Genomic DNA, 25,299 nt, shown 5'->3' with positions numbered 1-25,299 from the left:
GGAAAATCTAAACCAGGCATGGAAATAAAACACGGCTAATAGAAGCGGGGGGAAATACTCTTTATTTCAGTGTTATACAAACAGTGAAATAATTATGTTTTTGCAAATGGAGCTCCTATTGAATCAAGCTCTAAACAGTTAATGGCAAATTCCTTTTGTCTGGAATTTACAAGCTCCCCCTGCTTTTTTCTTCTTCAAACTTTACTGAAAAATTCATAAGCTCCATCCAAATCATTACCTGAGTAGAAGTAGAGATTAAGGGTTACATTCTTTGAAATTTTAACATGTTATGATAACCTTTGCAGTGATCCATATCCACTGCGTAAACTATGCCTGAGAGATTTTTAGAAACGGTATTTTATTTCCAAGGCCAAACTACGAAATCCACTCAGTTTTGTCACGCCAACTAGACTATCCACACAGCACATAGCAAACCTGCAAAGAAAGAGGCGCTCCGGATGAGGCGGAGCGGACCTTGTTCAGAGAATGCCCGCCTAGGGCTGCAAAGCTGTGAAAAACCTACATGGCAAAATGTAAAATATATATGAAAGAATGAGGTTAGTAAAGCAGAACAGATTCTGTGGGAAGGGGGGAAAGGATTCAAGCCGACACAAATGCAGACCTACAGACAGCAAAGAACACACCTAGGATAGCTCCCTTGGTAGAGCATGAGGCTCTTAATCTCAGGGTTGTGGGTTCAGGGTTGTGCATTGCAGGGGGTTGGACTAGATGATCCTTGAGGTCCCTTCCAACTCTACAATTCTATGATCTACTTTGATAAATGAGTTTGCCCATGTCCTCAGTTATATATCAATATATATATATATTGATATATATATATATTTGATATATATTGTTTTTATATATATCAAAATTGTCCTAATTTACTACACAATAAATCAATTCAGGGGTGGGTGGGAGAGTTTCAAACTATCTTTGAAGACAATTCAGTAGCACTTTCTGTCACCCTGATTATTTCAATTTCACAACCCATAATTCATTATCTAAAGTGATCTTGGGAATAAAAACTCTGTGTGTATATGAGAAATAATGGGATCAGAGGCCGCAAACTACTTTGGCACATTTTCTCTCAGCCCCATTTGGTACACTACCCCTAAGGGCTGAGTTCTATCTTGACATCCAAATAATTGAGGTGGAGCCAGCAGAATAACTGCACTGAGCTACTGCACACCTATGGCTTGCCCTTTCCCCACTGGTCACTTCTGAGCTATGAGGAGATCCAGCCTTTCCTTCTTTTCTAAAGAAGTAGGAGTCCAATCTCTCACTGAAGCATTCCTTGTTCTGAAGGACAGACACAGCATTTTATTAACTCAATTCAGCTTCTCAAATAGGGAAACGGAAGAATAAGTATCCTTTGCTTTCTCTTCCTTCAGTCTTTGCAATTCCTTGAAGGTTTTCCCTTAATACTAACCAGAAAACTTGTAATATTTTCACTGGAGCACATGGAAGCTTGTGCTCTATGTTGTGTCTGCAGTTCTAACACCAAGCACACAAACACTTTCTTTTTAAATTTCAAACGGCTGCATTGCCACAAAATCCACCTTCTTTTCTTTCCATTTTTGCTAATCAGTTGTCTTAAAAGGAAGCTTAATTGCAAGGACTAACCGTTCCAGCAAAAACCAGGTGTGCTGGGAAAAGTTGGCATGTACACAACAACCTCCTAAAGCACACAGTAACCTTTACAAATGAAGAACTGGCAAAGACTGATGGGTCACAAGTATTCTTTTTTATTTAATTTGGTTTCTAGAAATGTTCTGGTTACAGATTAACTCCTTTTTGCTATGCCTGACTCTTTTGATTGCTCTGCTTTAAAATGTGAGCTGTAAGCAAGTACAGCTAAGTAGACCCTATTTTGACACACCCTCACTACAGATGTCACTGTCTTCTCTTCTGAAATTGTTGTTATTGGCCATAGCAAGCCCCACTGATAGTTATACTCCTTGACTCAGGAAAGGTGGCTTGCATATATATTCCCTATAAATCAAAGACTATAATACTCATTCCCTAGGTATTGATACTATCCTAACAGTAATGGTTCCCAGCGTGGTACCCACTGAGGACCTCTGTGATACCCATAGGGTCCATCCCCGCTGTCCAATATGCAGGGTGACAGTCTTCCCATTCCCACTCTAAATCAGAATTTTACCGAATCAGGAACAACACTTGTGAAGTTACTGAAAGTTTTCTTTGAGATCACCTCTAAAACACCAGCATATGACAAAATGGCGATCATTTGAAACCACTGCATGAGTATTATTTCATTTAGTTGCTTATTATTTATTAAATTTGTTCTGTAGATGTCAGGGCAGTTCACAACATAAGAGTACAAGCTAAAAACACAGGATACATAATAAAAACAACAACAAAAACACCCCACAAACCAATAATCCCCCCTCCCACAAACACGTTTAAAAGGTATAGGATGTTAATCAGCCAAAGGCCTGGTTGAAGAGAAGGTTTTTGCCTGGCGCCTAAAGGTGTACAGTGGTACCTCGGGTTAAGTACTTAATTCGTTCTGGAGGTCCGTTCTTAACCTGAAACTGTTCTTAACCTGAAGCACCACTTTAACTAATGGGGTTTCCTGCTGCTGCCGCGCCGCCGGAGCACGATTTCTGTTCTCATCCTGAAGAAAAGTTCTTAACCTGAGGTACTATTTCTGGGTTAGTGGAGTTTGTAACCTGAAGTGTATGTAACCCGAGGTACCACTGTATAATGAAGATGCCAGTCGCACCTCCCTGGGGAGAGTATTCCACAATATATATATCTATAGCAAGATGAAGAATTCACACCAAAGCTACATTATCACGATAACCGTACTTCTGATTTAGGTAATTTGAGATGCACATAAAGGTGTGACACAGTGTAAAGAAATCACTTTAGCTTTATCCTCTTGATTTCTAATCACCTATTAAAAAGCTAATCTATTCCTAAAAGCTGAGTGATATCGCTTAAAGAAATTGCTTTAAAGGGTATTTGAGCACATGGTTTAACTACACAGAGTAATCCCACTGGTGTTATATGGGTACACGGTAGATTGACCTTTTAGCTGGCCAGGGTGATTGGGCCATTAGAAAGCCCAAAGCACAATTCTAAACAGCCAGCAACTAATCTGATAAACTGTGGGTATTGAAATAATTCTGTTCACACAGATGGCACCAAAACAGGAAAATGTAAATGATATAGCTTATGGGAAAGGAGAGAGTTTTGACAAGATCATCATATTGTTCTGTTTGTTGGCACAGTGCAATTATAGAAGATTAATTAGGCTGCTGGGGAACACCTGCGTGGATAAGGGCACCTAATTGCAGCTAACACAACAGTGAAAATAATCGTGATTAATAAAGCTCATTCTTCACATTGATTAAGTAATGCTTAAAAAATAATTGGCAACAAAAGTCATAAAGACAGTACTAAGAAGAACCAGGCCAGTCTTATATGAATGCAATTAAACAGGCATTCATTAACAATTTAGAAGTAATATTGTGCAATATAGTAGTGCTAATAATAAAATTAACATTTTTATAGTCCTTCCAAATGTGCTTCGCAATGCTTCATGTGCATTCTTTAACTTCAGCAGTATTCCCCCCATATTGCAGAAGTGGATACTGAGGCTAAGAGGTGGCTTGCCTACAGTCACCAAGTGAATTAATGACAGTCAAGACTCAAACCAGCCACTTCCTGATTCGAAACTCAACCTCTCAGTAACTACCCTACACCAAAGTTCATTTAATTGGTCATTTCATTGCTGTCCTTCTAAAGTGGCAATGGAAAAGGCGTACATAACATTCAAATAGTATGCCGTGCAAAAATCCTCCTGTGATACAGCATACAAATATTCAAATTTTTCCCCAAATGTGAAAGTAGGTGCTTATTAGCTGAGTAACTCATTTAGATTTTCATTCAGACTTACATCATTAACAAAATTTACTTATAGAGTCCATAGACAGTTCTGGTTACTCCAGTTTTCAGTTGTAGCCTCGGAGGCCACACATTCAGTTTAGAAAATTCACATTGCAATTCCAATAGAGAAATTAAGGAGATGCAAAACTGAGTAGGACAGACAGAATTTTCAATACAGTTCATGTATATTTAGAACCAGTGGCTCTTAAAAAAATATTAAAGATTTTCTTGGTTTACAAAAGTACATACATTGTCCTTTTTTTTCTAAGTTGTAAATTCTTTTCTACAGATCAATTTCTACAGATCATTTGATATGAGACATTAGTGTTGTATTCAGTATAAGGTTGGGGAAGAAGAGAGCTGGGAGATGAGGGGTGGGGTGGTGAAACTTATGTTCTTGTATATGGTGTACATGTGGGGTTATGTGTCAATAGCTCTTTTGTTGGTTAATTTCTAATTAATGGGATGGGTGAACATATCAGGTAAATAAAAAACAAACACTTTTCAGGTCAAGGTACTGTTTGGATAAGGTACCCTTTCTTTTAAATAGATCTTAAAATTCTGCATCAGCGAAGTACAATTTCCCGGCATGTTTAACCATAAGGGTTCCTTAACATCATTTTTTGTATATGATTTGAAGGGTAATGGCTATGCAAAAGCAAATCTTAAAACAACTCTCAAGACTTGAGCATGTTTTGCCCAATCCTTTGTATTTATTTAATACAAAGGTGCATTTGCATGAGGCATAGGCAAACTCAGCCCTCCAGATGTTTTGGGACTACAACTCCCATCATCCCTAGCTAAGAGGACCAGTGGTCAGGGATGATGGGAACTGTGGTCTCAAAACATCTGGAGGGTCGATTTTGCGAATGCCTGATTTGCAGTGAATTTAAAGAAGCCAGACCACACTGTCTATCTGCTTTAAGCCCAAGGTACCATCTCCTTGAAACCATCTTACTTCCATAACCGTCTTCAAGATGGTAAGAAGGAAATCACAAAAGCAAATAAAGTCAACCCTCTAGCATCCTGCAGGTATTTTTGTGAAAAATACAACAACTTTCTCTTCCTGCTAGCTCTTCCTGCTTCTGCATTTTTCAGTCCCAAAGACTGAAGGCCATTTCACAAATTGTGTGGCAGCAACAATCATAATTACCACTACTGGTTTCCTGATGTGCATTCCTGTATGACACACCCATTGTAAAATGTATATTTGTTGCAAGCACATATTACGTTGTTTTTATCAGGAACAGGGTGAGGTGTTGCTGGGGTTGGGCAGGGAATCAGTGAGGTCAGGGCTGGTGTTCCCACTGGTGCACTAACACAGCACCAATCTCACCACTGCCTTGCACCAGCAAGCAGCAGTGATGCTGATGTTTGGGCAGTGGCTCTGTAAAATAGCCTCACTGTGCCAGCTGCTCCTGATTTTTATGACTACAAGCAGAAAATTCTGAGTATAAATGAGGCCCTAAGGGGAAATAATATCTGTGCTGTTCTGTGCTTAGTTCTCTAAAATAGAGCCTACCGTGTCCATTTCCATCAAATTCATATTAGCTTAAACTGTGTATCAGCTACTATGCCTTTCTTCACCATATATAGATTTGAACTGATAAACTTCAAGCCAAATAGTCACAGAATATTCCAGTTTTCAGATTTCCTGAAAATGAGCTACATCTGAGTTCAGGCCAAAAGTTGTCCCACTCTTAGACCACACCATTTCTTTAAAACAATGATATTCTATTATACACGTGTAGATTAATGTGTTTATCAGTCTGCAAAGGCCTTACGGTGCAAATATTCCAAGGAAGTAACAGCGCTTTTAATTACCTATGTTTCCAAGCAGTCCATTCATAATTGTGCTATGGTCTGGCTTTAGAGTATTGCTGTCCTGATTAATGAACTCAAGACTGTCTTGAAGCCTGCAAAGGGAGGGGACAAACAGAAACGGTTATTTGTATTCTGTTACAGTACTTTTTGATTTTATTATTATCTCTGCCTGTGCCCTGCACACATTTCCCTGCCCGCTCACCACTCTTATGTCCTATGACAGCGAGCCAGGGGTCTCTGAGAAAACAGGAGCTAGGTGACAATCTTTCCTTCAGCAGCACTAAAAAGAGTTTGAGCCATACCCCACTCCCTCCCTTCCTCATACCTAAAATCCACACAGATCACACACTGATTGTACTCACGTGTTTAAACTTCCATAGATGCTGCTTCCAGTTCGAGCTGTAAAAACTTTGCTTAGCATGAGCTGCGGAGGAGAGCTGTGAAGCAAAGTTAGACAGAGTGAGCAACCAGGTGTTTTCACGGAATATACTAAAACATCTCTCGACATAACACAACACCGGAGTGTGTTTTTGAAGTGAAAAACGGTTTTAAAATAATACGCTACAGGAGGATTACAATACTACAGAGACAAATGAGGCACCCAATTAAAGCTCAGAACGTAAATTTGTCAAAAACAGTTTTGTCAGTTTTCAGCCAAATCAGATAAATTCAACACACACACCCCAGCTGCCAACTGTGAAAAATTCGTCATTTTTGTTTCTGATGAAGTATGACACAGGATGCAATCCAGTAGATTCACCTAACATTTGAGAGGTTTAGATAAATTGTAACTGTCCCACAACAGTTACAACAGTGGCTATCATTCATGTTTGCTTTTATACATCCATGTTCGTTTTTATATATCCATGTTCATTGTTTTTGGGGTTCCTGTGATATCATCTGTTAATTCTCATACACTTGGGGATCTCCTCCTTTGTTTAAGTTGTGAAAATAAAAAAGGCTATATGAATTTTCATTGTTTTCCCTTTGCAATGCAAGAAGATCTTCCACATCTTGATCAGAAGATGCATTCAGATGCCTGCAGGTGTGCACCCCAAAGTGTACAGGTGTTGAATGTGCAGCCTGTACCTTGTAAAAACCAAGGCACTTCAATTTCGTGCTTCAACATCTATGTACAAAGGACAATTCATAAAGAACAGGGGCGAGGCCTGCAAACTTGTTCTCATCTCCTTCCTCAACATGCTTTCCATATTGTTTGATTGTGTGCACAGGACTAGAGACAATTCTGCTTAGCACAGCTATTTCCAGTGCTCTAAACTTCGAACTGAAGAAAGTAAAACCTTACCGGATTTGATGGATTTTTAAGGTTGAGCCTTTGTAGCTCATAGCCACAGAGCCAAACATCATCTCCCCAAGCATATTTGCATCTGAGGAACACCGGGAACCCTGAAAAAGAATAAGCCTATAATTATTATGTTGCATGCTTGATCATTTTGAGCACCAAACTGAAGCATTGAAGGAAAACATCATTTTCATTTAATAATCAAATATAATAATGGGACAAAATGAAATGCAACATTTTTGGCAGGCTGCCTACCAAAATACTTTTCAATTTCAGCGCCAAAGTGCACGGTACGTCATTCTCATTGTAGTGAATGGGAATTTTCTCCATGAGGTTTGCAAGCCAATTCAGATTGGAAGCACAGCAGGGTACAACAACCCCTGCCCCCACCCCCCAAAAAAGCCCCAGGCCAGGATCCTGTTTGAGTTTGGATTGACTGTGCTCACTATTTCTGCAAGGAAAATCTTGCACCTGGGGGAAATGATGTGATCAATATCTTGTGCAGTTTGCACTTCAGATCTAAAGAGTGGTTAGGCATTTGTCACTCTGTGGTAAACGCATATGACACCTATAATAATCTTTGTATACCTATGATTCAATTCTCCTGTATCTGCATCTTTCACCCACCCACCATTGCTGATCTTATGTTTTTGGCACCAGGGTATGATCTCAGTTTGTGTACTCACCTACTACTCATCCTGAACCAGCATATAAGCAAGTGGGGAGGGGGGGTTGAAACAGGGCCCCCTCCTCTGTTTTAGTTCCAGAGAAGGCAACTGGATTGGGGTGGAGCCTATTGGAACTGACCCTTCACTAAATGACCTCATTACTACTCTAATATACTTTTCTCCAGCCACATGTACATTTTAAAACCTGTGAAGGATTTATGCAGAATAGTGCAAAAAGATAGGACAAATGAGTTGAACACCTTAATTCACCTTAATTCACTGCATTCCATCTGCCCTTAATCTTTAATTGGCAGCTTCTGCATTAAAATATTAGGGCTTGGAATCTATCTATAATTCTGGGAATCTATCTATAATGAATTTAAAAAAATTCTCAAATATACGTTTGTTAAAAAACCTGAAACCTTCCTGCTGGGGATAATTGGCAAAGATATTAAAGAAGAAGATAGAACCCTTCTTCAATACGCAACAGCGGCCGCTAGAACCCTCATAGCACAGTACTGGAAAACAGCAAAAACCCCAACATTAAAGGAGTGGCAATTTAAATTAATGGATTACTTAGAATTGGCAAAATTGACTCAGAAAATAAGAAATCAAAAAAGTACAAAATTTAGTAATGAATGGGATAAATTTAGAATATATATGGAAATAGAGACAAGGGGAAAATCAAAATGTTAATCAGAAATATAGATGTATTTTTTTTAAAAAAAATCACAGTAGGCATGAGATAACGCTTACTACGTTATAAATTTTATTTTGGAATAGATACAGCAGAAAGATAATTAAGATAACATTATCCGAAATCGAGATAAAGGGAAGTCGATCAATGTTGTTGTAAAATTAATGTTGTGTTGTTTAAGTTGTAAAATTAATGTTGTGTTGTTAAAGTTGTGTTGTTTATGTTGTACGTATTTTATGTTCTTTTTCCTTTCTTTTTTTTCTTTTCTTTTTGTTTATTTCATTTACTTTTGTTTGTTGTATGTCTGTGAAATATAGTTATGCAAAACTTAATAAAAATATTTAAAAAAAACAAAAAAAAACAGGGAGTTTCCTGTAAATGTTTTCAGAGAGCAATGAGTCTGGTAGGATGGGGGAGTTGCTTTCCTGAGGACAGTGGGTTTGAGAAAAGGCTTATACTGCACCTGGGTTGTTTTCCCACCATATCTGAAATATATTCTAATTTTAAAAAGTGTGGTATTCAATGAAACAAAACTGGGAGAAGAAATGGCAACTAATATCAACCACAATTCAAAGCATGCTATTCGTGTTTTGGAGCTGTGCTTAATTATTAAGATGACCCTGACAAAGACCTCAGTCAAAACACTGTCTTGCATGTAGATCAGTGTGAGGTCTCCAATAATATTAATGTTTAAGACTATAGCCATAGAATCTCACAGCAGCTGTTAGTTTAAAAAAAACTTGAGTGGGAAAGGCTGAGCTTGGAATGTCTTTTCTGGCAGGGGAAAAAAAATCCCATACTAAACAATGATTTAGTAAGTTTAGTAAAGAAAACTACCTAAACAGATGTTCATGTATAACAAAAATAAAGAGGACGGAAAAATTTATCACGCAGGGACTACTTGCAAGGGAAGACCTGTTAAGCTGACAAGTACCAATAGCAGAGTTTTTGACATGCGGGATGTTGTGATTCAGGTTAAAAGTGAAATTTACATAGCATGTAGGCTTAAATGAAGTTTTAGACATTTACAAAGCCTGGTCTCGGCGATTTACTAAATTTCAAAGCCATGGACAAAGTTTCCAAGTTTTTATGTCATCTGTAACTGATTTCAGCTGTTTTCCTCTGCAAGACCCAAAACCGAAATTGGTTATCTTAAGCTTAATTTATAGACTACAGCCATAGCAAGTGAACATTTTTTCTGTGATCACATCCCATGCTAGTCCAATGAAGTAATTATGGAAGAACTACATGAGCTCATGAAACAAATTGAATGGAAGGAACCTAGTACTTCACCCATCCATCTATATCATCAAAGCAGCAGAGGTTTGCGTAGAAGCACATCACATGCTTCTGCATCACGCCTCAGAAGCAATGATGCTGATCTGACTCAGCAGTGTATTTCAGAAGCTTGTCAGCAGACTGCATTGTGGATTGAGGAAAATTAGTCCCTATACTATTAGTGTAAGGCATGGGTAGGCAAACTAAGGCCCGGGGGCCAGATGCGGCCCAATCGCCTTCTCAATCCAGCCCACGGATGGTCCAGGAATCAGCGTGTTTTTACATGAGTAGAATGTGTCCTTTTATTTAAAATGCATCTCTGGGTAATTTGTGGGGCATAAGAAATCGTTCATCCCCCCCCCCCAACAAAAAAATATAGTCCTGCCCCCCCCCCACAAGGTCTCAGGGACAGTCGACTGGCCCCTGCTGAAAAAGTTTGCTGACCCCTGGTGTAAGGTATGTGGAAGACGAGGCTTCATTCAACAACCCCCCCCCCCCCGCTTTTCAGCTGCTATGGCTGGAAATCCCTTCCCCCCCCCCACCACCACAAAACAGCAGTCAAAGATGACCAAAATCTTGTACACAACCAGGTACAAGAGAAATAGCCACAATGTAAAAACTCAAATGATTACTATACAGCAACGAGATCCACCTTGAGGCAATGACAATTTGAGAAGAAAATAATTCCTTGAGTCAAATGTATTATCTTATTTAAAAATGTCTGTTGTTTATAACAGGATATTGGCATGTAATAGTCACGTGACATTTCTACGATGCTGAAATTCTTCACAATGTAGTTTTTATTCTCCAGGCATGAGCAGTGTGTGTGTGGGGGGGGGTGGGGGGCACTGTGGCAGTGCTTGCTGGCATGTGGTGAGGCAAATTGATGATGAATTTGGGGGAGCATTCCCCGGTCTCATCACTGCCTTGCCAAATCTCTGTTCCTCACCAGGGGTGAGGGAAGAGGGCACCACTTCTGTTCCAGGTCGCCTCACAACCTAAAGCAAATACCAAACTTTAAAGTCTTAATAAAACTGATTATCCTATTGATTAGGGGGAAAATATGATTTCTGGGAAGCAGCTCATAGCAGCTAGTGAGCATCCAGTTTGGGACGCATCGTCAACTTTGCACCAGGCACCCCTTATTTCTTCATTCAAGTTACCTTCAAGCAGATTCTAATTCCTCCCTCTCTCACAAAGCATTAAAATGCTAATGACATGTGACCTGCCTGTTCAAAACTGCATGCACAGTATGATGTCAGATAATGCTACCTGTGCTAGATTTTGTGAGGAAACCTCCCAGTATGGAACATAAACAAGCTAGCATCCTCAACTCTGGGCATCAGTACACAGTTCTCGTTGTGCAAGAGCAATGTTGTTCAAAGAAACCCATGTCTCTTCCTGTCCAAACCACAGCAAAATACTCTTCCATGATGAGGAGAGAGATAAATATAAACTTCGTTCTCAGGCGCAATAACACAATATAAAAATCAGTTGCATGACCTTGTGTGTGTGTGGGTGGGTGAGCATCTGTGCCTCTGTGCAATGAAATGCAGCAACTAATGTATGCTTACTAAAGCTTGGCAGCCTAGTATTACATTACATTAAAGACGTCCCCGAGAATATGTTATGCTGGGATCAGCCACTCTAAAACAGAGAATTACTTCAGTACAAAGGGTAAAGGCTCAGCTCTATTTTAGGAAGGCTTAACAGAAAACACTTGTGATCAGTGCAAGGTGAGATGACAGAAATATACCCAGTCAGATGACTCTGGCTACACTGGTGGCCAAAACCTCCCCTCTTATATAAAGTGTAACTCAAGTTCAATGAGTGCCACTGCCATAAGCATTTTAAATTGCCAGCAAGCAAAAAATTGCAGTTGAATGTTTTAAAATTGCTTTTCAAGACATTAAAAAAGCATAAAAAGACCATCAGAATAAGGCTTTACAAAACAGTTAAAGGAAGCACTTCAGGATGGTAAAGGTAAAGGACCCCTGGACGGTTAAGTCCAGTCAAAGGCAACTATGGGGTTGCAGAACTCATCTTGCTTCAGGCCGAGGGAGCTGGCGTTTGTCCACAGACAGCTTTCCGGGTCTTGTGGCCAGAATGACTAAACCGCTTCTGGCACAACATGACAGAAACCAGAGCGCCGGAAATGCCATATACCTATCCACTGCAGTGGTACCTAATTATCTACTTGCACTGGCCTGCTTTTGAACTGCTAGGTTGGCAGATGCTGGGACAGAGCAACGGGAGCTCACCCTGTCGCAGGGATTTGAAGCAGACCAGCAAAAACTAAGTTGAGAGGGATTCCTAGTCCCATTCTGATTCTGACTCCACGAAAACCTGTATTATTAATATTTTGGATGGAAATCTTGAGTGAACAATATTTTCACAACTCATGAGAAAGCTAAAACATCAGCGTTAATCACAAACATCTGAAAGTAAGTGGAGGATTTTTGTCACTAGCCTGTATGAAAACTTAATTCATGCAGCACATTTCTGGAAGAAAAATTAGAAATGGGCCAACTTATTGTGGGGTGGCTGGCCACATATGTAAATCCATCTCCTGGGCCTTTGTTAGAATGGGGAACTGCATTTTCAGCTGTTTCCTGGTTAAATTGTTTCATCTTTGTTGGAGGGCAAGGAGAGGAAGGGACTGATCTATACTATCATGTTTGTTTGGTACATCCTTGCCCCAGGTTTCTTAGTGGCTCATTGGCCATTGTTCTTTATGAATGATTTTCAAATAAGCCACTTGTAGGAACATTCATCCTGCTGATATTCTGATAGTTTCCTTTTGCAGTCCTACATGACAACAGCCATCTGTTTTGTTGGACAACCACCAAAGAATGGCTTCCGGGCTCACTCCCTCCACCAGGAGCCCAAGCCATTTCCTAATAAGGCAATGTTTTCAAACATGCAATACAAGTCACAATGCCACCATGATACAGTTAAAAGGGGGACCTCTCACCTGAAATTTTGGACATTGTTCTTTTGCTTCGGAAGAGGAAGAAGACGAATTAATTGAACTATCCAAAGAGGAAGAGCTGTCCCCTCCAGGTTTGAGCTGGCAACATTTCCCAATGACTTTCACCTGAGCATCGCTGCAGAGTTTCTGGTGGAGTAAAAATTGTATTTGTTACATTGTGTTTAGTAATCCTCAAAACAGTGTTCTGAGAGTACAGATCACCTGCATCTGGGGCATAGAAAAAGAAAACTAGCGAGATGAACACAAGCATTTTAGCATTAGTGAAAGAATGGAGATTGGAAGCTAAGCCAACCGTTTTGCAAAATAGGAATAATTTCAATAAGTCTTATCTTTTTGCTTTGGAGATAGATGTGTAATACACAAATCCAATGTTCAACATTTCATAAATCATATCTTAGAACTGTAGCGGTGAAAAGGACCCCCAGGGCCATCTAGTTCAATCTCCCGCAATGCAGGTATCAGTGTTTATATATTTAAACATAGGAGTGAAGTTGTGCCAAAAAAGAATGGTGTTCAAATGTGGAAGATAAAAGTGAGCTCTAAATTCTAAGGAGAATTCTGTGTTAATTCATCCTTTGTTACCTCACAGACATCAAAATGCATAATCACTCCCTCTGTATGTATAGTTACTGTCCTGCATGTGGCTGCGGATTCTCACTTGGTTTTCTTCAACCTGAGTTCTATAAGGATGGGGAATTAGGCTCAGAGGATTCAGAGACAATGTTACTGCTAGGTGGATCTGTAGCTGGTTGATTGAACGAACCCAAAGAGTGCTCCCTAAAGGTTTCTCGACATCCTGGGGAAAAGGGACAAGTGGAGTGCCCCAGAGTTCTGTCCTGGGCCTATTGTTGTTCAGCCTCTTTATAAACGAATTGGATGAATGAATTGAGGAGACGCTCATCAAATCTGCAGATGACACCAAACTGGGAAGGGTAGTTAACACCGCACAAGGCAGAATCAGGATTCATAATGACCTTAACAGATTGGAGAACTGGGTCCAAATTAACAAAATGAATTTCAACAGGGACAAATATGCAAAACCTGGGAAGGTTTCGTTTTTCTTCCATATTTAAGTTTGGGGTAAAAAAAATAAAATTCCATGAAGTCAGACTGCTTTCAGAGAACCACAGGTACAGGTACAGCTATTCATCATATCATCACCTAAAATTCTCCCTGTGATATAGATTTTGAAAACACTGGAACAGAGCATTTTTATGAGAATGGGGACTGCAATTGCAAAGAAATATTTTAAGGAAAAAGGGCCCCCTCACTCAGTAGCTTACATCTGCCCCGCCAGCAGTTTTCACTGCAGTTTTCCCATTGTGAGAACTATTGGAAGGTAAAGAAGTTAATATCTAAAGCAAATGTGGTGGCAGTTGTGCGCTTCCAGTTGTTGATGGACTACAACTCCCATCATCAAGACTGCTCGTCATGCTAGCTGAGGCTGAGTTGTAGTCCAAAACCTCTAGAGAGCCACAGGGTTTCTCAGTACTGATCTTATGGCAGCCAGCCTAGCCTATGCAAAGCCAGCTAGAAGTCCCTTTTCTTTTCTTATGGCTGCAGTACAAGAATTCATTTCTTCTCATAAGAACAACCTCCCATTATGAGAAGCTGATCATTAAAGAGACAATGCTGAACTCGTGCAGAGTTAGAATTGCTACTGCCTTGAATCTTTTTGGCAGACAATGGCTGAAAACATGTGAATGGCAATCATATGACTTCACTAGAAACCCGTGAACTAGAATTGCATTTTATCTCTGATAAACAACAGCGTCTTGGGCTAGGCACAGCATCATGTGATAAAACCACACCGAGTCCACAGGGTTACAACATCTTTCTCAGGCAAGTCACACTGCAGCTTTCAGCTGATGTTGAAAGTTTTCTTAATAACACTTGGTAGCAAGGCATATATATATGAGAGAGAGAATTCCTATGATGGCAAAACATTTTCCTCAAGCTAGCTAATCGAGTCTATGCACGAACCTCTTATAAGCTTCCTACACAGCTTTCTTCAAAGCCACAGCTGAACACAATGTCTTAAGAGTGATCATTTCCTGATTCAAACACTATGGAAGGTTATATCTTTGGCCTTTACAGTAGAATGCAATGAACTTAAGGATCCCGTGGTAAAAAGAGGTCAAATGGTCACAATCTTTTGGATGCCAACTGTCAGCAGTCTGACAGCAAGCAAATCATTTGCAAAATGCAGAACGCAGACAAATTTTAAGACGTGCAATTTTAGAACCCAGCATATGCTGAAGAGTAACCTGACGGACACCTAGATCAAATATCTGAGGTGTCCCTGCTCCTGTGTGAGGTTTTTTTCCTCTGGATTTGAATGTCAATGAAATACAAGATGTAACAAGCCACCAGATATTATGCAACAAAGGGAACTGGTCGACTTGTGTTCCCGGCATAGCTCAAGTCGTGCTTCCAACATTGTAAAAGAGATTACAGAATAAGTGCAGCGCATAAAAGAACTTTGGAATCCCTGTCCCCAAGAAGAGCATGCATGTGCCATAAATAAACCCCGCAGGCACCGTCCTGCTAGCACCATCTGCCGTGCCCATTGAAACAGCAGCACAAGGAGGCTTGCTGGCGATTCCATTTCTACACAGCTGGGAACTCTAACTCTGGTTAGCTACGCTGTTTGACTTCAAGGCTCTCCTGTGAGGCAATGCTTTTTGATGGCGAGACCCTGTCCTTGTGCACTTTCAGCAGCCAAAGAGGTCAATGGCAGTGGCTATTCTTTGTTCTCCAGAAACTGAAACCTTACAAGGGAGCAGTCTTGGTTTCAGGCAAGTCGCCTAAAGGTAAAGGACTCAGCCAGCGTATCCCATTTCTGATCCTATTAGTAATTTAGTGTTTCGTGTACAGTGTTCACAACCATAACTGCAAAGCATCCGATTAATCTGCTTAAAATTATGGCCTGCGACTCAGTGCTTAGGTTGACAGAGCGTTCAACATGTTCAAACTCTATTAAGTGTTGCCTCATCCAAAGCGTACTGTCAGAGACAGCTTGAAGTCAACCCTTCTCTACTACATCTCAGTAGTTTTCCCTTCTGTTTTAGATCCTCCCTTTTCTTCCTTCCCATGCCTAACCTTACTATCTGAATCAAGTTCCCCTTCTAGAATATCTCTAAGCATCCACTAAGCATTCCCACTGTTGCTATCCAATAACAAATGTCAGCCCATTGGCACTTTCTACTACAAGCTTGCTGTAACCTATCACCTTGCTGTAGGCCCATCTTTCTTCCATTAACATCTCCAGCTTAAGGTTCTTGGCACAGGGGCCACACGGAAGGCTGATTAACCCTCTGCATACCAGCAACAGTCATGGTCCAAGTTGCTGCAAATAACTCCCTCTCGCACACAAACACCGCAACTGTCAAAAAACATAGCGCATATAACCTCCCCCTATCACACATTCAGCACACACCCTTGTCACAAATGCAGACTATACACCAATACAGCCACACGGTTCTTTCTCTCTCCCTGTCTCTCTCTCTCTCTCTCTCTCTCTCTCTCTCACACACACACACACACACACACACACCAGACATGTACCACATTCATCCCCATCACAGTGTTAGGCTTGCTATAGAGAGGACAATATGGAGGACAAAAGCCACACCTGGGCTTTGGCAGCCAATCCTTGAACAGCAGAGACAGCAATTTTCCTCTGCATCACAGTGCCAGGGTGAATGGAACCTCTCCTCCAACCTACTGAAGAGGTAGAGAGGAAGATGGGGGCTGGAGGGCCACATAAAATAGCTGCCCTCTGGACCTCCCCTGCCCTAGACCATGGCATGACCTCTGACTTGTGCCCTGAATATGGACTTGGGCCATTCATTAATGACATATTTTATTCATTTATTCAATTTACCCCCCACCTTTCACTGATTCGTGATTAAGCATAAAACACACACAAGAAATCAAAATGTTCAGTAACATAAAACTGCTTTTTGTTTTGCTGTTGTGTTTGTAAGCTGCTTTGAGAGTTTGCAAGCAGAAAGGAGGAATATAAATGGCAAATTTAAACTCATTTTTACTTATGTCTGGACTGCTAAACTCATTTTTTTTCTCTTTTGCCTGGAGGATGATAACGTAGGTGGGTTTGAGTCTGCTTCTGGTAACTGTTTATGAATTACAGCCAAAAAGGCAAAACAAAACAAAAGCCAGTAACACTTTCATGAAACAAAGATAAACAAATATTTATACAAACCAGATTTGCCCAGACCTGAAAAAAAACATGCATCTAACAGAAGGCAGGAGTTTTAATTTCATAATGTTCATTTTAAAAGTAGCAGTTTATAAATAAAGGGTTTATTAATGATTGATAGGTTGCCTAAGAATGTTTCTGACATGCATAATTCATTGCCTTGATGTTGGATGGGCTGACTTCAATCTTTCAAGGTTAAAGCCCCCAAACCATGAATCTCTATGGTCTAATGTTGTATCTTAAATGTAAAAAACACAAATACCTGTTCAGGGTCTCTTGATAATAAAGCACAACTGATGAGTGTTTAGTTATCCTGTCTAGCCTCCCAAACACCTTAATGGTGCCACCACTCTTCCTTCAAATTCATTCCCAAAACCAACCTTTTCCGTGAAAGCTTTGTAAATGTATCTGAAAGTATTACATATTTCTTCCTTATTTAAGCCTGACTCCACTTTTCCTTCTCTTCTGCTGCTTTTCTGTGTTGAAAATTAGTTTGTAAGCACTTGGAGGAGCAGGGAGTATTGCACTCTGTTCACTAATGTCACTGAATAAAAGTGTGATGCTCTTGCTGCTGCTGCTACTACTGACAACAACATTCATGCTTAAAACTGTAAGAGCCTTGCTAGATGGATCAGACTAAGGCATAGCTGTCAACTTTCAGATTTGAAAATAAGGGATCAGCAGCCTCGAAAATAAGGGATCAGCAGCCTCACCTGTCCCAGGGACAGTCTACGAGATATCTAACAATCTGGGATAGCAGCGGGAAACAGTGCTGGAATAAAGGAATTTCCCGCAAAAAAAGGGAAGGTTGACAGCTACGGACTAAGGTTCACATCGTCTAGCATTCTTGACAATAATTCCAGCAACCAGACTGGATAGCTCAGATGGTTAGAGTATGGTGCTGATATTGCCAAGGCTGTAGGTTTGATCCTTGTAAGGGACAGCTGCATATTCCTGCATTGCAGGGGTTGGACTAGATGATATTCAGGGTCCCTTCCAACTCTACAATTATATGATTCTATGAACTAGCAGGTAGTCACCTGGAGACTGGCCAATGTTCAGGGATGCTTGGAGTTGTAGTCCAGCAAAATCTTGAGGGCACCAGTTTGGGAGGAGGCTGACCAGGATGGCAGAGATATTGTAACTCTGTGTCAAAGCAATTCACAGCGCAGGCCCCAGAAAGTCAGGAGTAGCCACTCCAGATGAAATTAGTAGCCGTTCTTGGTCATACGTCTATGTAAATGTTTGTGATCTTAAGAGATATTTTCATTCTGCGCACATGGAACTGCCTTTTGAAACATGCCAACATTTAAAAGGTACAGCACATGCTTTGACCGCCACAGTAGTGTTCTTTTCAGCAGAACTGTTTGTTATCAAGAAGTGTTGGCAGGCAATATATTGCAGGTCTAACTTTCTTTTACCTGGCCTTCTCCTGAGGCCATGTGTCCCTCTAAGTGAGAAATTTCACTCTAGCAGGCGTGGGGAAGCGGACATAGCCCTCTCGTGTGTGTCTGGGGGCGGGCAAACCCCACACAAATACATGCTCTGAAAATCAGCTGATTCTCCACCCATTATGGTGGACAGCTTTGTTCAAGTCCAAACCTTCCATGTTCCTAAGCCAACAAAGCCGACACTCTACTGGAGAAGGCCAGGAGCTATAAATCATGCTGAGACATGTGGGGGTCAACAGGCAGAAGGCATTGAATTCTAAAACGCAGCTAACAGATGCTCTTTTCACAGTGAGAAAACGTCTGTCCCACACAGTGTTTTCTTGCAAAGGGCAAAAGTGCCGTGGGATGCAGCTAGCACTTTGTGTATGCCGTCAAGTGAAGGAGTCATTTGCCACTTCGCTAAGAGATGAAATATAACAACTTCACTGTCTACAAAGAGATAATGTCTCCGCTTCGGAAATGTACTCTGCAGTTACTTACAGGTAAAAGGGCTCAGTATGTGGCTAACACATATTTTAAGGCCCGGGGCCTTGCATGTGAAGAGATGCCATCACTGGAATCCCTAGTAGTAGTAGTAGTAGTAGTAGTAGTAATTTATTATTTATACCCCAGCCACTCTGGGCGGCTTCCAACAAAACACTAAAATACAATAACCTATTAAACATTAAAAGCTTCCCTAAACAGGGCTGCCTTCAGATGTCTTCTAAAAGTTTGGTAGTTATTTTTCTCTTTGACATCTGGTGGGAGGGCGTTCCACAGGGCGGGCGCCACTACCGAGAAGGCCCTCTGCTTGGTTCCCTGTAACTTGGCTTCTCGCAGCAAGGGAACTGCCAGAAGGCCCTCGGCACTGGACCTCAGTGTCCAGGCAGAACGATGGGGGTGGAGACACTCCTTCAGGTATGCTTGTGAGATAGTACAGTACATTTCCACACTTCTTCAGTACCTCCCTTAAAAGTTTTTTCTTTCTTTAAAAGATTGATCTATACATCCAAGTAATAGATTCAATGTTTCCCAAGCTGATGAGACAGGGGTGGTGGGGTGATCAAATAATGGGTGGGGAGAAATGCTGGTATAAGGGAGAAGATTGGAGGAGAGACAGAATCTGGTTCACACTTAACACTAAGCCAAACCATGGCTGAGCTTGAACACATGTATGAATTCCCATGTGACCATACCTGCTCCACTCTTCCTCCAGTCCTGCTGCTGCTGAGTTGGTGTGAGCTAAGCTAGTTTGGCTTAGTATTATGTCCAAACCCAGGCTCATGGTTCATCTTCCTCAGGAAAACAAGGAGTGGTAGGCCACAAAACAAACCTTAGCTACAGTTTGTGATTTAACTGGGGGCAAGATAAACAATGGATCAAGGTTCAGATGCAATGCTAAGCCAAACCATGGCTTAGCTCACAGCAGTGTGGCGGTGGCAGGACCAAAGCAGCCACAATCTTCTCTTTGGGAGGCTGCATATTTGCTTGTTCATGTTAAGGCTCAGGTGTGCAAAACATTTTTTAGCCTGGTAGACCAGATCTTTATCTCTATAAGCTCCATGAACCAAGTGTGCAGGCCACACCTTTCCCCGCCTCCTGCCTGATGTCACGTATGATGTCAGGGGTAAGGCAGGTGGGTGTGGTCTGGGGGAAACAGCATTGTGAGGGAAAGTGGGCCCACAGTTTGGAAGTTCCTCCAGCTCAGTGCTAAGCCGCAACTTTTGCTAAGCATTACGTGAAAACTGGGTCGATGCATAACCCTCAAGCATGCAAGTGTCCTAATAATCATCTATACAGCAGTGCTGGGGTACCTGTGCCCTGCCAGATGTTATAGGACTCCCATCAGCCCCACCCAGCCAATGGTCAGGGATCATGGGAGCTATAGTCCAACAGCACCTGAAAGACCACAGGTTCCTCTCTGTTGTTCTACAGTACACCTGATTCACCCTCACTGGAATTATTTTCAAACTTTATTAAATTCTGGCTTGCCAGAAGACAAGTAAGGGAATAAATAGTGAAGGCATTTTCACCATCTAGGCTGTTCCTAAAGCTACAGGAAAAGGAGAGATCCTATGAGAGGAAATATGATATAACAAAGGGCTAGGTTAAAAAGAGGAGACTGCTGTAACAGTAAAGCAATTAGGAGGAACAGCTGAAGCACTAATGCACTGCAAACACAACCTCTTTTTAAACGTAGCATTTTGAATATCTCTTTTCAAAGCATGCCTACTGATGCAAATAATTTATTATTGAAGCCTGCATGAATTAACTTTGCATTGCATTTCGGGGGGGGGGGGGTTGAGGGGAAAAGGCAGTCATACTAGTGTGAATATTGCTCACCGAGACGGATGCATCTTCAGTTCTCCTCTTAGCACTGGAGTCAAATAAAACATTTCGCCCTCTTCTTTCACAGTCCTGGTACACAATTAGTCGGATCTGACTTGGATCAAACTCCGGCAAAGGCCAGCTTTAATAGGGAGGAAAAGTGAGAGAGAGAGAGTTTCTTATCTCTGTGGCTTTTACAATAGAGTTTATTAAAAGAAGTTTCACTGACTTTATTAAGGGGTAACAACAGGTAACAACAATATACATAAAATGCAAATTTAATCTGTGTAAATATATATCAACAGAGAAACCTCTTCATCCAACTTGCACAGTGGTATAAATAAATGGGTGTAACTCGACTGGGAACATTAATCTTTGCTACAACATTTTCTTTTTAAAAAAATCAAAGGTACTTCTAATCCTAGTCAATACACAATGCAGAGTATGATTACAATGTTTGCATTAAAAAGCACCTAGTATAACGCCACTATTATTAGTGGAAAGGGAGATACCAGATGAGAACAATGCAATGTTTATGGGGAAGAAAGCTAAAGGAGGCTTTGGCTTGTCTCTGGATTTTTATAGTTTATACCATCCCACAAAGAATTCATCATGATCACGGGATTGCCATGGCTAATCAGTTCCTGTTTCATAGACAACTTTGATATAATTTTATCACCACATTTATAAGAGCACAAAGGCCACTGAAATCATCTCCTGCACCTATAAAAAGGAGGAATAAAAATACTCTTCCTGGGACTGGAATATTAGATGCTTTAAAAAAGCAAAACTTCGGTCGGTTCCCGTGTGCTGTGCTAAACCGGTGCAGAGCAGAGCGGGGACTGCCTTCCGCGATGCTGGCCAGCTTCCCATTGGCTGCAGGAAGCTCCTGAGCTGCTCAGTGTCAACTACCTGATGTCACAATGATACCAGGTGACCTTTTTTGCCCGAAGGGGTCTTCAGAAACCCCTTCTTTGTGCAGTGCTATGAAAGGGGCTTGACAGGCACTGCCCATCAGTTGATCAGTGATGTTTGTGAACACCCTTTTGGCTGAGCCAGGTTTTCATCTATAGGGGAGGTAGAGAGGGGTCGGCCACAGGGGCAGCCCCAATGCTGCCTACACGATGGGGGTGCAAACTCTGCAACTCCTCAACATTGGCCTCAAATACTGAAATTGCCAGAGAGAACAAATGAAAGCAAAGCTGAGATAACCTTGGAAAACTTTTTTAACAAATAAAACGTATGTTTAGATTCTCGCCTAAACTATAATCCCTGATATATACAAAGTGGCCCAAACTCTCTTATATATCCGTACTTGAAGTTAGCTTGGTATTTCATGCAGTGCTTAAAGTCACCTGCATAGATGCGGCATTTCTGCATTAAACCCATATTGTTTTCATCTTGCAATTGTTATTTAACCAACAACTCTACACCAACCCTCCCCAAACAAATCTTTTCATTTACCTAATTTGCAATAAGCCCACCACCCCTTTCTTTAAGACATGGTTTCCATTTAGTAGTATTTTGACATCTGACTCTTGACAGCTGCCTGGCAAGGAAGAGCAGAAAGTGTTCCAGATATTTAGGGAAGTCTGCTTATAAAAAGCTCCAAGAGCAGATTACGTGCTAAGAGGAGAGTGAGCTAAATATATATATATTAAAAACCCTGCTGCATTCATCAACATTTGATCAAGGTAAAATGAACCTGTTTACTCCTCCGTCTGAGCACATGCTATTTTAACGATCCTTGAAAGGCTTTGGTGTGTCTCATAAATTACATTTCATGATTGACCCAGCTAACTTTTATCAGTGTTACATAACATGTCTTCCAAAAAATATTCCTTGGCAACTGGGATTGAGAGAAAGTGGAGAAGACGAGCTCAGGGAACAGGTTCAGTGCAACAATCAATAAGACACAGGCACATTGAATCCACACATTTATCCTTCCAAGAGCCAACCATATATTTTTGCAGATATAAGATGTGTGAAAAAGATTTTGCATGAATCATAGAATTGGGGAGTTGGAAGCAATCACAAGGGTCATCTAGTCCAGAGTTCCCCAAACGTGGGTCTTCAGCTGTTTTTGGACTACAACTCCCATCATCCCTAGCTAGCAGGACCGGTGGTCAGGGATGATGCGAACTGTAGTCCAAAAACAGCTGGAGACCCAAGTTGGGAAACTCTGAATTGTATAGTCCAACCCTCTGCAGTGCAGGAATTTCAACTAGATCACACATGACAGATGGCCATCCAACCTCTGCTTAAAAACTAAGAGAGGAGAATCCACAACTTCTCATGGGAGTCTGTTCCACTGTCAAAGTTGTTCATAGGACTTCTAGTGCAAGAAACCTGCAGGGCAGCAGGTTGGGGAAGGCTCTTTTAGAGAATCAGGCACCATTTTGTGCATGATGGCTAGGTTATTAACTACTACTACTGTGTTGTGTGGCTTGTCTTTCTTTTATGGGTAAGATGAAGAAAAGTGCTTGAATGGGCCATTGGACTAGACCAGTGTTTTGTTTTGTTTTTTCGGGGGGGGGGGGGGCAAAATGAATTGTACATTCTGAGTGAACTTCAATGAATTTTGACTCCTAATGAGCTGTTTATACTGTTTGGCTCTAAAAACTATGGATCCACCCAAGAAAATATATCACTGTATCCAGTACCTATACAAATTGTCACATTATTTCATACTTCTGGAGGAAAGTATACTTTATTATTACTTTGAACGCGCAAGATATGAGATACGGCAAAACACTCTACGGCTGCCCAGAATCTGATGCTTCTGGATACCTTAAGGATGGTTTGCTTTGTAGGAAATACTTAGTGTAGGAAGTACTTTGTCTACTTTGCAAATGTGTAATATCTAGGTTTTAAATTGCTTAACAAATAGGTTGGTGTTTTGCCAGCCCTACCTCAACACACTGTTGTTGCCCATAGGCTGAGATCGTAAGAGTGATCAAGAGGTACAATAAACAGAGGAGGGGCTGAATGTATGTAATTAGGTGAAAGATAATAACCAGAAAATGAGTATTACATTAGAAGGATTACATTAGAAGAAGTAAATTTAACAAAAGGCCCTAGATTTTCTCTCCCTTGGTTGCAGGCAGTAAGGCATTTTGGAATGACCTAAGTTGTGTTCAGGACACTGTACACCATGCATTTTAAATAGCTGTGGGGAAACATCCTGTTCATGCCTAAGCATCTTCCACAATCAGCTGAGGACCAGATGTGACCTTGATCTTTGACTGTTCAGTATTACAAATGATGTGGTTGATTGGTCGTACAGGCTCCATAAAGAAATCAGGAATGGCTGCCAATTAGCTGCTGAGCTAAGTTTAGGGTGCTGGTTTTGGTAAATAAAGCCCTATGCAGCTTGAGGCCAGGATATCTGAAAGATCGTATCACCCCTTATTTGCGTGGCAAGGACCCAGACCCCAAGCTTCCCCGGAATAAACCCATGAAAACAAGGATATTGATTTAATGGGATAAATAAGGCCACAACTTTATTGGTTACAGAAGTGAGTGGCATTGGCTTAGGCAATTGGGCGAAGCAAGACTATAACCTGACTGCTGCAAGCCTGCAGGAAGTCTCGTTGAAGGGTTAACCACAGGAAGGGGGGAGCCCTCTGATGTACATCAAATGAGGCCCCCCCCAGGTCACCGTTAGGGCTGTGTCTTGGCCCTAGCCCATGCCCAGGCTTCGGACAGGAACCACACCCCCGGATCCCTTTAACGGGATACCCTTACCATGGAGGGGCAGGTGGAGGCAACAACCTCCCCTCCCATAAATGGCTTACCCAATGCCTAACCGCCAATCGAGCCATGTCAGAAAGGTGAGCACCATCATCAAGAAACAGGGCCTCCTGGGCCGGGGACCCTGCTGATGTGGGCAGCTTATCTCCGCCCACTCCAGGGTCGCTATGGAGACCTGGTTCCCGCCCGCAAAGCAGCCCCTCCCTAATGGGGAGCTGACATAGCCAATCACTGCACTCTGAAGGTGAGGGTCTCTTATCAGGAATTCCATCCTGCCTAATTTAGGAATCAAGCCTTTAGCTGTGTGACATTGACTTTGACATCCCTTGAATATTAGACAGACATCTCTGTTGTCTTTTCTGCACCTACCAAAGGCTTTCTCTTTCAACAAGCCTTTTAAGTTGAGCTCTTTCTGAATCTGCATCTATAATGGAACTGTTTTAAAGACGTTTTAGTTTTTCTTTTCTTTTTTATCACTTGTTTGCCGCCATGGACTCCTTTGGGAGGAGGAGTGGGATAGAAATTTATTCAATAAAAATAAATGACTAAATCTGTCTAGGCTTAGTAAGTGTCCCATTACACATTTTAGAGTCGTGTCCTTTGGATACAACCATGCTTCTGAACAGGCATGCATTAGATCACACTGTAAACGATCTTTTACAATGGTCTGATTTCAAGATAAATATAACATTCACATTAAGCACAATTTAAGAAGGATGTTGATAAGCTGGAACGTGTGCAGAGAAGGGCAACCAAGACAATCAAGGGTCTGGAAACCAAACCTTATGAGGAACAGTTGACGGAGTCGGGTATGTTTAGCCTGGAGAAAAGGAGCCTGAGAAGAGATGTGATAGCTGTCTTCAAATATCTCAAGGGCTGCCAC

General features: G+C 41.3%; 1 protein-coding gene across 4 annotated transcripts in view; it reads right to left on the bottom strand.

Annotated features, from left to right (window-relative positions):
• FNIP1 (folliculin interacting protein 1) overlaps nt 1-25,299 on the bottom strand; it is a 90,579-nt gene that overhangs the window by 27,191 nt on the left and 38,089 nt on the right. For 3 of the 4 annotated variants that reach the window (XR_013836472.1, XM_079968091.1, XM_079968093.1), the window contains exons 2-7: nt 20,679-20,805; nt 12,666-12,809; nt 7,052-7,152; nt 6,108-6,182; nt 5,746-5,837; nt 436-519 (exon numbers count right to left, since the gene is read on the bottom strand). Coding sequence is in view for 3 of the 4 variants with exons in the window: in XM_079968091.1 (XP_079824217.1) it covers nt 436-519; nt 5,746-5,837; nt 6,108-6,182; nt 7,052-7,152; nt 12,666-12,809; nt 20,679-20,805 (623 nt within the window). In the remaining variant the exon portion in view is untranslated. The remainder of the gene's footprint in view (nt 1-435; nt 520-5,745; nt 5,838-6,107; nt 6,183-7,051; nt 7,153-12,665; nt 12,810-20,678; nt 20,806-25,299) is intronic. The other variant, XM_079968092.1, reaches the window with a different exon arrangement.

The sequence above is a fragment of the Podarcis cretensis genome, assembly GCF_951804945.1.
Source record: "Podarcis cretensis genome assembly, chromosome: 2".
Lineage (NCBI taxonomy): Eukaryota > Metazoa > Chordata > Lepidosauria > Squamata > Lacertidae > Podarcis > Podarcis cretensis.
This window is presented reverse-complemented; position numbering and strand designations above follow the sequence as displayed.